Source organism: Felis catus, chromosome C2 (assembly GCF_018350175.1).
Source record: "Felis catus isolate Fca126 chromosome C2, F.catus_Fca126_mat1.0, whole genome shotgun sequence".
Lineage (NCBI taxonomy): Eukaryota > Metazoa > Chordata > Mammalia > Carnivora > Felidae > Felis > Felis catus.
Genome location: NC_058376.1, coordinates 94404146 through 94417303, shown reverse-complemented (window position 1 = coordinate 94417303; position 13158 = coordinate 94404146). Strand labels below are relative to the sequence as shown.

Genomic DNA, 13158 nt, shown 5'->3' with positions numbered 1-13158 from the left:
CTCTTGTTGTTTGCCTACCTCCCTCTCTGAAACTATTTTTTTCCTCTTCCCTTCCCCCAGGTCTTCTATTAAGTTTCTCAAGTTCCACATATGAGTGAAAACATATGTTTTTCTCTGAATGATTTATTTCACTTAGCATAATAGCCTCCAGTTCCATCCATGTTGCTGCAAATAGCAGAATTTCATTCTTTCTCATGGCCAAGTAGTATTCCACTGTATTATATAAACCACATCTTCTTTATCCATTCATCAGTTGATGGACCTTTAGGCTCTTAGTTATTTTTTCAAATTGAAGTATAGTTGGCATATAATATCCTATTACTTTCAGATATACAACATAGTGATTCAACATTTTTATAAATTATAAAATGATCTAGACGTTACTATCATTTTCTTGCCTTCTGGAAGTGTGAAAGAAGTTCAGACTATGGATGTGGGCATGGGGTGTGTTGTCCTCTCCATTCAAGATGGCCTGTCTCAACTTTCAGAAAGTGGATGAAAGGCATCTGCTGCAGCTTGAGCAAAAACACCTACTGTGTGAGGGGCATTGTGCTTTTACCCAGGTAACTCCTTGGCCTCCCTGGCTGAGTCCTTATTACTGCATTTGATGACTTCAGAGAGGATGATTTGCTCGCAGAGTCCCACTGCTGGCAAGTGGCAGGGTAGAGCTTTGGGGTGAGCTCTTGAATGCTGAAGCCCATGCTTTTCCCACTGGTGTTTGCTTCAGTCCCACACCTATACCTCATGCACATGGAAGTTGTATGTAAGCCTCCAGAGTCTTGAATTGGGGGGAAAGGCAGTCTTAGGGCCACGACGACATCCTGAATATGGAACTACAAAGCTACAGAATAAGCTAAAACATGTAAAGTGTTTAGAAGAGGCCCCGGCCAAGACAGTTGTTGGGCACTCCCAACTCACTAGAATGTGGGCACCATCAAGGGCCACCTGGTCTGTTCACTGATGCACCCCAGCACTCCCACTGGCTTTGCTCAAATATGTGCTTATTAGAAGCTGGCTTGGTCTTTTATTTTTTTAATTAAAAAATGTTTTTTAATGTTTATTTTTGAGAGAGAGAGAGAGAGAGAGAGAGAGTAGGGGGGTGGGCAGAGAGAGAGGGAGGGAGACACAGAATGCAAAGCAAGCTCCAGGCTCTGAGCTACTAGCACAGAACCTGATGTAGGGCTTGAACCTATAAACCGTGAGATCGTGACCTGAGCCACACAGGCACCCTTGTCTTGGTCTTTTAAAAGAAATTCGCCACATCACTACATCATCATACCTCATAGGTGACAGAGGCCTGGGAGTTGCAGAGGATGCTGAGACTCTGAGGTTCACCTTCATGGGGACCCATGACTGTTGTGTGGGGTAGGACTCCACAGACACACTTTTCTGTCTCAAGCTCAGACTTGAGACAAAAACCTCTGTGCAGAATGAGGAATCTGGTTTGCAAATGAAGGGGCACTGCTGATTTCACACTTTTAATTATTTAATTAATGAGTATTTACATTTTTAAAAAAGCAGTTAAGGGACCAGGCGTAGAGAGCATTGATTGTGAGGCAGGGAATGGATACACATATCATTTCCAATGCTTCACAGATGGAAAATTCAAGGGAAATTGAGTCTCCTGAGTTCATGGTTCTCATTCAATACAAATCCTTCAGCCTAATTTCAGCCTGAAGGATTTCAGCCTAATTTCAGGCTGAAGGATTTCAGACAAATCCATCGTCTTTTTTTTTTGAACACTTGAGTTACAAACATTGTCACCCATGTATGACTATAAGTCCTCAGCTGGGAGAGGCCTGCTTTAGCTGACAACATCTCTTTCCAGAACCAAAAACCATGTGATTTTATTCCTGGAAGGACTTGACCTTGTTCTTAGAATAAATCCATTGTCATATGTTGGGCTCTGGGATAGGGAGACTTGAAAACCTTCTTATGGAAGAGGTTAAAACTCATCCAAATATGCTTGGTTGAGGTACTCTGTCTGGACATTCTCTGCTCTCTCTGGAGGAAGGATCAGCAGGCTCTTCTTAAAGATGGTGAATATTTTAAGATTGTGGATCATTTGGTCATGAATGCATGTAAATGAATGGACATGGCTGTGTTCAAATAGAGCTTTACTTACAAAAACAGGAGGCCCTGCTTGGTTTGCCAAGTGCTGCAGTAGAGGTGAGGCTCAGAGCCTGAGTTCTGTCCAGAATATCTAAATGTTCTGAATGGATGTCCATTGCCAAGTATGTTTTCTGTGTCAGTAACATGTGCTCCAACTGCAATACTTCGTTATGAGGTTTTAGAACAGTTTAGGAGAAGATCTGTACCTTTGGCCCAGACTATTTTGTGTGAAGGATCCAAGTAGATATACATTAGGAGGGCATGATGTTCTATTCCCTAGTGGGGAGCAGAATTAGGGTGACATTCACTTATGTGCATTTATCTAGAATAAAGCGAGCAATTATAGTTGCTTGGGGATAGGAAAGAGTAACTAAGCCTGGATTTTGGTTGAATTGCCATCCTAGTCTCTGACTTTACACCTTCCAAATGATCAGGATGACAAATTTTCACTTATCTTGTGTTTGATTACTTTTTTTAAGTTAAAAATTAAAAATAGTATTAGGGAAAAAAAAATAACCTGTAAGAAATTAAGCGATAAAATGTTTGGCTCCTTTCATGAATGCTTCCAATCTCAAGTCAGAGTCTGTACTATCTCACGTGTGAATTGAATGCCATTAGGAATCATTTTATGGTACCTGCCCACCCCCCTAAAAATAATGTAAATTCCCTGACTTTTCACCTGCAACTTTTTGAGAGATGTTGATGAATTCCTTTTCCAGTGAATTTCTAGATTCAAGAATTTCTCAACGCTCATCCATTTTAAATTTCCAAGCTGCCAGTAGTAATTGGTCTCAGAGGATCTTGCAAGGAAATAAAAAATATATTCCTAAGCACACTTAAAGTCCTTTAGCATTTGCTCGTTTTATACAAGAGAGAGTAGAGAGGGATGAAAAGATGTGAAGGATCCTCTTTACCCTGCTATAGAGGGTGACAGACATCAGAAAAGGCTCAAGTGCCACATCAGATTGGGGATGTTAAAAAGAACAATTACCTCTGTTAAAAAAATAATAATATTTTGTCAGTCACTTAAAAGTAGACGTTAAACTGAAGATTCGTTGTGGAGGCCTAATTTTTTTTTTTTCCGGAAACTCTTTCCTTGTCCTCTAAAACGTTTTACATAATAAGGAGGTGCTCTGCATGGGGCCACAGGCTGAAGGAAGAAGGAATCAGGAGACGCAGAAAGAAGTGTAGGTTCTTCAAGTCTACACAAATTTGTTCGCAGATGGTCTTAATCTGCAGAAAGGCTTCTCAGCTTGCCATTTTCCTCTGGGAGACTGTTCGTTCATGATATATTACAATTGCTCAAGTTATTACATAAGAGATTAACTCTTCATGTTTTTGACTACCTACAGATGAAATTTTTTTCCAAAGGTGTTAGTAAAATAAAACCATTATTTTGTATTACAATGTGCCCCTCAATTATCTAATGGCCACCTCTCCAAGCCTCTGCATGATGCATCAGAGCTGAGAGTTAAGAACATTCCAAGGAAGGGTGAATCACTGAGTGGACACTTAGTACAGAGCAAATGCCTGCATCAGACCTGCTGTGTTGAGTATCCTCCAACAACTAAGCTTGGATAACCTGAATAGCTTTGCTAGCTACCCTACTTTCTACCATTCGTTTCGTATGATCAGAGGATTTTTTTCCTTCTTGAAAACAAAATTATTACAGAGATGATCAGAGTATTGGGTACAGCATTTATAGGTGCTTCAGAGGATTACAGTCAATTTAAAATGTTGAGCAGATTCATAAAATGTTGAGCCTTTGCAAGGCTTTGAATCCTTTGCATTTTAAAGTTGATATCAGGTATTGCAATGTTAAAGTATTTGAACTTCCATTAGGTAGTAGCGGTGTCGGGATGATGGGTAATTAGGCCGTGCAGTACACCTCGTGTCCACATCCCATGTGACTTCTGCAGAATGCTGCGCTATGTAAGCTGCTATTGCAAATAGGCAACTATTGCGTGGAATGTTCCATAAGATCCGCCAAGTAAAGCCGGTAGCCTCCCATCTTTGCAGATAAACATCTTGCCTTTGAGGAGATGCAGGGGAAAGAAAACTTGCCACTGAAACCAACAGTAAGATTTCTTGTCTGAGACTCCATAAATCTGTCATTTCATTAGCTCTCCCCTTGACTTCGTTGATTCACCTAACAAAGAGTTACTAAGCCCCTCCTATGTGCCAGGTACTGTTTCAGCTCTGCAGATACACTAGGAACAAAACACAGCAAAGTCCCTGCCCCGTGGAGCTTACATTCAAGCAGGGGGAGACAGATGAGCACATGAGTACATCACACGAAATATCCTGCCTGAAATCTGTTTAATGCATCTCCTTGTATTTGGACAATGCTGAAGTCAAGGGAGAGGCCAGTAATGAACCACAGCAATTTCATTAGTCCTGCCTCCACCATCTCTCAGTTGAGTGAAACTCAAGTGAGTCCTTCAAAGAATCTGGGCCTCAGTTTTCTCATCTATAAAATGGGGAGAGGTTGGCTTATGTGATTTTTTTTTAAAAGAGAAGGGGTGCTTTTAGGCTTTTATTTTTCATGGTGTTAAAGGAGCATCTTGCACAAAATCAAAAGCCAGCATGTTGACTGTTCTACAGTTTACAAAATATTTAAAAGTAAACTATAAGACATCCTTAGGTATTCCTTATACACTCAGCACTTTCAATGCCAATCTAAACTTCATAAATAGCAAATGTCTTATGTACAGCTGCTATAGAATGAAGTCATTTTTCACCATCTTCAGCTATCTGAGAAACTACTTATTCATAAAGCACAGTTCTACCTCATTGGTCTGAAATGTTCTTTGGCTGTGAAATCCTTTTGTGAGTGTGACACTCTCTCCTACCCACCCAGATTATTGACTTTGTGCTCCTGTTTAACCTTTTCCATTGGCCTATTAGCTCCACGAAAATGGATTGGGTCCTTGCCTCTTTGAAGAATGGCTCAAATGAGGTTCTGCCCAGGTAATCCATATGTGTGTGATCAATGCCCCACACCATGTTTTATGAGCACAGGCCTTTTGGGAACCTACATCAACTCTTTAGGCTAGAAGAATAGTTCTGCTTTGTAAAATTAGAGCTATGGTGTACCAAAGGGTATGCTAGAATTCAAAAAGGAAAAACGGGTTTCCAGAACAATTCATAGACCAGGACGATGTGAATTAATAAAGATCCTAACCTCTTTAGAAGCCTGGTGGAATGTTAATGTATACTGAATAATGCAAGTTAAGTAGCACATCTTTTGCAATCAATTAATTTTTCTTAAAGAAGATAACATAGCTGGAGAGCTGAATGTCAACTAAGGTTAGGCTCCTAACTTATTAATGTGGTAGGAGTTACGAAGCCTCTGATTCTCTTGAAAGACAAAATGCATTCACTGGTCTGATTTTCAAATGCAGAAACTCAAATTTCAATCAGTCCAGCAGCTAAGGATGATAGGACATTTTCCAGGACTATAAGAAATCTCCTCTTCTTGTCTGAATCAGATCCCTGCTGACACCTTGGAGGTTTCTGAAGGCTGCATGCTCTGAGTTTTATCAGTTGCTGTGTAATGAAATATCCTACATATGTTTTCAAATTTGATCAGGTGGGCCCTATCAAAAGAACATATCTTGTCACTGCCTTTGGAGGCAAAGTGAAATCTCTGCCTCAATAACCAAATTTAATTCCTTCCTATTCCTCTGTGGTGTTAAGATCTATAGTGTCAATGTTATCAGAAGTGCCTAACATGGGCTGCTATGTACATAGCATCTGCCCTGTGCCTTCAGTCACTGAAAAGGAATAAGGCCCACATCTTGGGTGGGTAAACACTATGACTTCAGGATCAGATGGGGGCAGGGGTATCTCAAGTAACCTTGAAGAACCTGGAAGCAGCCTCACAACATCTTCTATTATTAAACGATGTCTCAACAACGGTGTCTGTATGCACTATGAAATGAGGGCAGGTCCAGCAGTCACCAGCTGCATACTTGAAGGTCAGAGGAGAACAAAAAGGTTTAGACAATTTTTGGCCACCTGGATCACAGGTACAGATAAATTCTTGTTAGTAAAGGAAATGCATTTTGATGTACATCATGGAATTTGAGTATGTGTTTAAGTTGTTGAGCATACGCTACCATTAAGAATGCAGTCCCTTTTTACAAGGATAAGCATGAGGAATTATAAAGCCCACCTGATGTTCAGCATCCTTCTATCAGTAGGACCACAGCCCTGCCCAGCCAATCCAAAGGGTCTGTGGGTTGGACACAATAGTGCATCGGGGCTGGCTTTGGCTGTGAGGGTCTCCAGAAAGTCACTGTGTGTGCAGTGTACCTTTCAAGGTGGGAGTCCTTGAGCTGCAAATGAATAGAACCCTTAAGTCCAAACCTCTGTGGGCACCATGGCTTCTTTGGTTCCAACGGAAGGCAGTAGGCTTTCTTCAGACAAGAAATAAAAGGGGAATTGCACCAAGAACCCACGGATCTTTTTCAGTTCTTCCTCGGCTCTAATGGGATCCTCCTTTGCTAATATGGGCTTGCTAATAAAGTCTCTCAATTGAATTAAATTGTGTACTTCATCATTGGGAAGGCACCGGAACACCTGATTAAAACACAAATGGGAAGAAACTAGATCATAAGTCTAAAAGGAAAGATATCCCCTTATGGAAAAATACTAATTCCAACAGACAAAATCTTTGCTTTATGAAACACGTATTAGTTTTATGCTACAGCACAGACCTCACTGAAGAATTGCTTCTCTTATTTGCTCCAAAGAAACTACTAGATTTGTTTCCATCCAAAAAAAAGTCATAGATAGATCCTTCTATATGATCTACACAAGTCATTAACTTCAGGATAAAGTCAAGCTAGTGGTACAGGAATTCCACTGATGTTATTCCACACTAAGGTTGAGTTTTTGGATAATATGGATAATAATTCCCCCAACTTCACTGGAGGTTCTGCTCCAAGAGGAAAGTTGCATATTATATTTTCTCTTAGCTTTTTATTTTCAAAAATGTTCATATCTGTGCCTGTATGAAAGTTATCAATTGCACACTTATTTTGCTAATTGAAAATGAGCTTCATATATAGAATACTTCCCTCCTGAACACTTCAGCATGTATTAAGGATAAGGATGCACCTATATAACCACAATACCATTCTCACGCCTCAGAAAATCAATTCCAAGTCATTTAAGATATAGTCCATATTCAGATTTCCCCTATTATTATTCCCTAAATGCTTTCTATAGCTGCTATCCCACCCTCCCCCCAAGGATCCAAACAAGGCTGTGCACTGCATTTTTAAAATTACATTAAAATTTTTTTTTCATGTTTATTTTTGAGAGAGAGAGAGAGAGAGAGAGAAAGAGAGAGAGACAGACAGACAGAGCTCGAGAGGGGAAGGGCCAGAGAGAGAGGGAGACACGGAATCTGAAGCAGGCTCCAGGCTTGGAGCTGTCAGCACAGAGCCTGATGCGGGGCTCGAACTCACAAACTGTGAGATCATGACCTGAGCCGAAGTCGGACGCTTAACCGACTGAGCCACCCAGGCACCCCTAAAATTACATTTTAAAATATTCCATGCACATGACCTATTTGATCATGGCCTTGAGTCCTCAGTATGAAATAAGGCTATGTAGATTGTCATGTTTCATTAGAATGATGAATTCTCCATCCTGGAAGGGACTCTGGCAGTCATGAAGAAGAAAAACACATTCTTATGCAACTTCTGAAAGATGGTCAGTGGATCTCAGCTTGAATATTTTCTGTGACAGAAAACTGGCTACTTCATGAAGTAACCTGTTCCACTGTTGGACACCTCTTGACTCTTCTACTTTTTTTTATCATAACCATGGACAAAACTTACCAAAAGATACATTTGGCTTCCCTAACATATGGAGCTGGTTTTAAAACGCCCTTCCAAAATGAGAGCTGTCCAACAGAGGAAGTGTTTCATTATTAATAAGTTTCATCATAAGGATGGATGCCATTTACTATGCACTATGTGCTAACTGCATTTAAAAGACTATTCTTTATTTTCATAACCGCCCTATCCCTCTCAGTTTATAGAAGAAAGGAGGGCTCAGAAAGTCAAATCACTACACACAAAATTGTATCACCAGCAAGTGGGCGAGCTGGGTTGTACCCCAGTCTGACTCATTTTAGGATCCCATCTGCTTCTTTTCTCTTTGTCGCTAGACATACCCAAAGGCTGGATAACCACCTGCTAAGGATGCTCATGATGGGATCCCAGCGTCAGATCAGAGATCAGAATGTCACTAATGTCTCTTTGAAACCATAATCCATGATACTTTTTGGCTTTGTTTTTCAATGTCTACAAAGAGGTATTTTATTACAACTTGGAAATGTACCAGTTTTTTACACTCATTAAGAATACTCTGTCCCTGGGGCACCTGGGTGGCGCAGTCGGTTAAGCGTCCGACTTCAGCCAGGTCACGATCTCGCGGTCCGTGAGTTCGAGCCCCGCATCAGGCTTTGGGCTGATGGCTCGGAGCCTGGAGCCTGTTTCCGATTCTGTGTCTCCCTCTCTCTCTGCCCCTTCCCCGTTCATGCTCTGTCTCTCTCTGTCCCAAAAATAAATAAAAAACATTGAAAAAAAATGTTTAAAAAAAAAAAAAGAATACTCTGTCCCAATAATATGCAGAAATAATGACGTGCTTTTGTGACGTGATTCAATTAAAAAAGGTGGCAGTGATATGCAAACCTCACCTTATCATAAATTGTAGCATTTCGAGCTGCCGTTGCAACCCATACCTCCTTGAAGAATTTGTCACTCACTGGATCCTGAATGTTTTCGCTTGGGTCAGAAAGATAGCCAAGGACAACCCTGAAATACAAGCACCCTGTGAAATGAGTAACTGACATAAAGAAGTTTGCAGCAGGTATTGTTTCAAATAGTAATGCAATTCAGGCACTCAACCAGAGAAGTCCATTTTTTTTTTTAAAGAAAATCAAAGAAGCCATTAAAACTGTGTGTGTGTGTGTGTGTGTGTGTGTGTGTGTGTGTGTGTGTGTAAAACCTTAGCTGCAAAACAAAACAAAACGAAACAAAACAAAACAAAACCTAAGTTGTTTGATGCTTGAAAGTCTTAACTATTGGATAGACAGAAAGACCTTAATTTAGTTCCAAGAGAATCCTTGGAATTTGGCCTAAGGGGGTGAGAACCTTGAAGAATAGGGTGAGCATTCAAGACATGGGCCAGCAAATGTGCTAAACCCTTTCCAAGAACTGTCTCAGTAAATCCTCAATAATCTCATAAGGAAGCAACTATTATTATCTTCATTTTACAAATAAGGGAACTAAGGCACAGAGAGGATAAGTAATTTGTTCAAGGTCATACAGCTGGTAAGCTGCAGATCTGGGACTCCAGACCATCTGACTCCAAAACCTGTGCTCTTAACCACAAGGATGTATCCCTTTCTCCTCCCTCCCTCCCCTTTTCCCTCCCTTCTCCCCTTCCTCCCTTCCTCCCTTCTCTTGGGCCAAGAACAATGCCAAACTCTAGGGTACAGAAATGAATACAAAAGACGTGGAGCCTTTTTGGGTAAAGTTAAATTTAATGGGGAAGACCAACAATGAATAGTCATCCTTAAAAAGAATGAATGAAAATACTGAGTGTGCTTTAAAAGCTTGAGATGGGAGTAGTCAGGGGGTGTTCCCCCACCCTTCCTGTTTACCTGACCCCACCTCCTGTCTTTTAGGATTTGGTGCAAGTCTCCCCCTTGATTCCTGGCTTCCCCTTCTCTCATCTCCCATTTTTCTCTTTCAGTCCCCAGAAATGTGAATCTTCTTCTTCTGCTCCCCCACTGCACTTTACCTATGCTTTGTTTTATCAGAACACCTGCAGTCCTTTATACACTTTTTGTTTTTAGCAGCTCTCTGTACCACTTCTAGCATGTGAATTCTTTAAGAGAGCATGACTTGGCTACTCTCATATCCCCAGAGTGCCTGGCAAAAAAGAAACCACATACTAGATGTTGTCTGACTTGATGCTATATAAGCGGTGGTCTAGAAATAACAAGAAATTCTCAAGCAAAGCAAGCTAAGTTTTAGAGGTTGTATTTGAAAATGATAAAAGCCCCTGTGTTCATAGAAGGCCCTGGAGTAAAAAAACAAAAACAAACGAACAAACAAAAAACATTTACACCTCAATCCTGTGAGGCAGACGGTACAGGGTTCCCATTTTGCAGACGGGAAGCTAAAGTTTGGAGACATACTACTAACAGAGCGAGATTTCAAACGGAGTCTAAAGCCCTTTCTCACATGCCTGATAGGTTCAAAGAAGATCAAAAAGACTAGTGTTACATTGAAAACAGAAGTAAGGAAATAGGTCTTAGAAGGACTGAGTGAAACTGGGACAGATTGCAAACACTGGAGCAGAGGAGTGGCAGGACCTGATTGACATATGAAAACACGGCTGCTGTATTGAGACAGCAGGGCAAGGGTTGCAGCAGGGAGGACACTTAGGACTTCCTGCAGTAATCTTGGTGACAGATGATGGTGGCCTGGGCGGTGGAGAGGCAGGCAGAGCCACCAGGTTTTACTGATAAAGTAGACGTATGATGTGGGAACAAGTGAAGCATCAGGGATGACTAAAAGGGTTTGGCTTGGGGGAGCCTGGATGGCTTAGTCGGTAAAGCGTCCGACTTCAGCTCAGGCCACGATCTTGCAGGTTGTGAGTTCGAGCCCTGTGTCAGGCTCTGTGCTGACAGCTCACAGCCTGGAGCCTGCTTTGGAGTCTGTGTCTCCCTCTCTCTGCCCCTCCCCCGCTCATCTCTCTCTGTCTCTCTCTCTCTCAAAAATAAACAAACATTAAATTTTTTTTTTTAAAAAAAGGGTTTTGGCTTGAGTAACAGATGAATGTAGTTGCCATTGGCCGACATGGGGACTTCTGTTGGTAGGACCAGCTAGTGGGAGAAGACCAGGAATTGGATTTTGAACCTGTTGCGACTCGCATTAAACATTCATGTGGTAATGCAAAGTAGGCACCTGGAGAAACAAATCTGGAGTTTGGGAGAGAGGGCCTGGCTGGAGATAGAAATTTGAGAATTGTCCCCATATTTATGTTCATAAAGCCGTGGGACCTTAACTGAGTTTACCAAAGGAGTGAGTATAGGACGTGGTATGCCTCAACGGTGGGGAAGAGGAGGAGCATCCAGGGAGCCTGGAGAAAAGCCACGATGTCACGTCCCCGAACCATGAGAACTGTGTCAACTTCAGAGGAGAATTGACTGTTGGATTCAACACTGTGGAGGTCATTCTATTGTCACCCTCTCTGTATTTAAATATATGTAGATTTACATCGTCATTTTTTTAAATTAAATTTAATTTTTTTTTAATTTTGAGAGAGAGACAGAGAGCAAGCCAGGGAGGGGGCAGGAGCCAGTGAAACAGAATTCCAAGCAGGCTCCATGCTGTCAGCGCAGAGCCCGATGCAGGGCTCGAGCTCACGAACCAGGAGATCATGACCTGAGCTGAAGTCAACAGTCAGATGCTTAACCAACTGAGCCACCCAGGCACCCCTATATCATCATTTTTAATGGTTGCAAAATCCCATAATGTGAAATTTCTTTAACCGATTATTTTATTATGACCTTTTGGATGGTTTCCAACTTTTCATTATTGGGAGCAACTTTACAATGTACATAATTTATTCATCATGTAGAATCCTTTGTGAATTTGTATGATTACTTCACCAGGAGAAATTTTAGAATTAAAATTTACTTCCAGAAAGGCTGTTCTGGCACATACACTGTAACTGTGCATATGTTCCCCAGTCATCTCCAACTTTATTAACTTCTGAAAAAGCTCAGCCAGGTTTACAGGGATAAAAGGACATCTCTTTTTAGTTTCAGTCTGCACTTTTCCCACTGTATAAAAATTCTGTAAAATAAATGGATTTGGCACTATGGGCTCACTAGGATTTTTAGGGTTTTACCCCCTCAAAATTTTATGTCTACTTCAAATAATGTCTCCTTCAAACTACATAGGAATAACTTTTGAAAAAAAGGATCTAAGGGGTGATGTTTGCACACAGATGCCGGCTGTTCCTAAGACCCAAAGCAAAATGCGACTGCACCACATTTGAAAGCCAGTACAAGTTATGACAATGTATCACTTATAACAATACCTTTGATGGGGATCAGATACAACCAGCTGAAAACTTGGCCAAAAGAATATCTCTGTGACTTTGCTTTTAAATGAAAACAAGAGGTGACACAATGTGTCCACCAAGGTATCCATTAAGAGCTTATTTGTAGAATACATATTTAAGTAAGTCTACAATAGATCATTTTTAATGATTTTTTTGTTTTATTTTATTTTGAGAGAGAGTGCACGTGCAGATGCATACAAGTGGGAGAAGGGCAGAGAGCGGGAGAGAGAAAGAAAGGGAGAGGGAGAGGGAGAGGGAGGGAGAGAGAGAGAGAGAGAGAGAGAGAATCTCAAGCAGGCTCCATACTCAGCACAGAGCCTGACACGTGGCTTGATCTCACAACCCTGAGATCATGACCTGAACTGAAATCATAACCAGCTGAGCCACCCAGGCTCCTATAACAGATTGTTTTTAGTAATAAATTATTTGTCCTGTCAGTTTTTTAATTATAAGAGATTCATATTACAATGCACAGTAAAAACACTATGAAGTCTTCTGGATATTCTTTTGAGGACTAAGGTTTGACAGAAATCTAGTCTGACTTAATGCTGGTGTGTATCATGGGAATTATTTAATGTTTGTTTATGCATCAGCGGGACAGGAAGAAAACCGCAGAAAATAGTTCCTGTTCTTTCCATTCCTCACGTCTATCACTTTAAATGATTCTGAGCTCTACTTGTGTGGATAATGGTTCCTGTTGAGTGATGGTTACATCTGTAAAGTTGGATAATTTTCTAGGACTTAATGAACTGTTCAGCACATGGCTGTGACATTAAGTGCAGTACCCTGATGTTTGGCTCTATTTAGAATTGATTTCACATTGAAATGTGCCTCTCTATTTCTATTCAAAAATAACCCAGATGGAAAATGGATGGAAGCTGCAAT

General features: G+C 41.0%; 1 protein-coding gene across 8 annotated transcripts in view; it reads right to left on the bottom strand.

The window, feature by feature from the left end:
- Nucleotides 1-1465: 1465 nt before the first annotated feature.
- The window catches only part of PLD1 (phospholipase D1), a 209934-nt gene continuing 198241 nt past the window's right edge, over nt 1466-13158 (bottom strand). For all 8 annotated transcript variants that reach the window (XM_023260401.2, XM_019840111.3, XM_045037268.1 and 5 more), the window contains 2 exons: nt 8828-8945; nt 1466-6696 (listed from right to left, as the gene is read on the bottom strand). In XM_023260401.2, the coding sequence (XP_023116169.2) occupies nt 6472-6696; nt 8828-8945 (343 nt within the window). In that variant the 3' untranslated portion in view covers nt 1466-6471. The remainder of the gene's footprint in view (nt 6697-8827; nt 8946-13158) is intronic.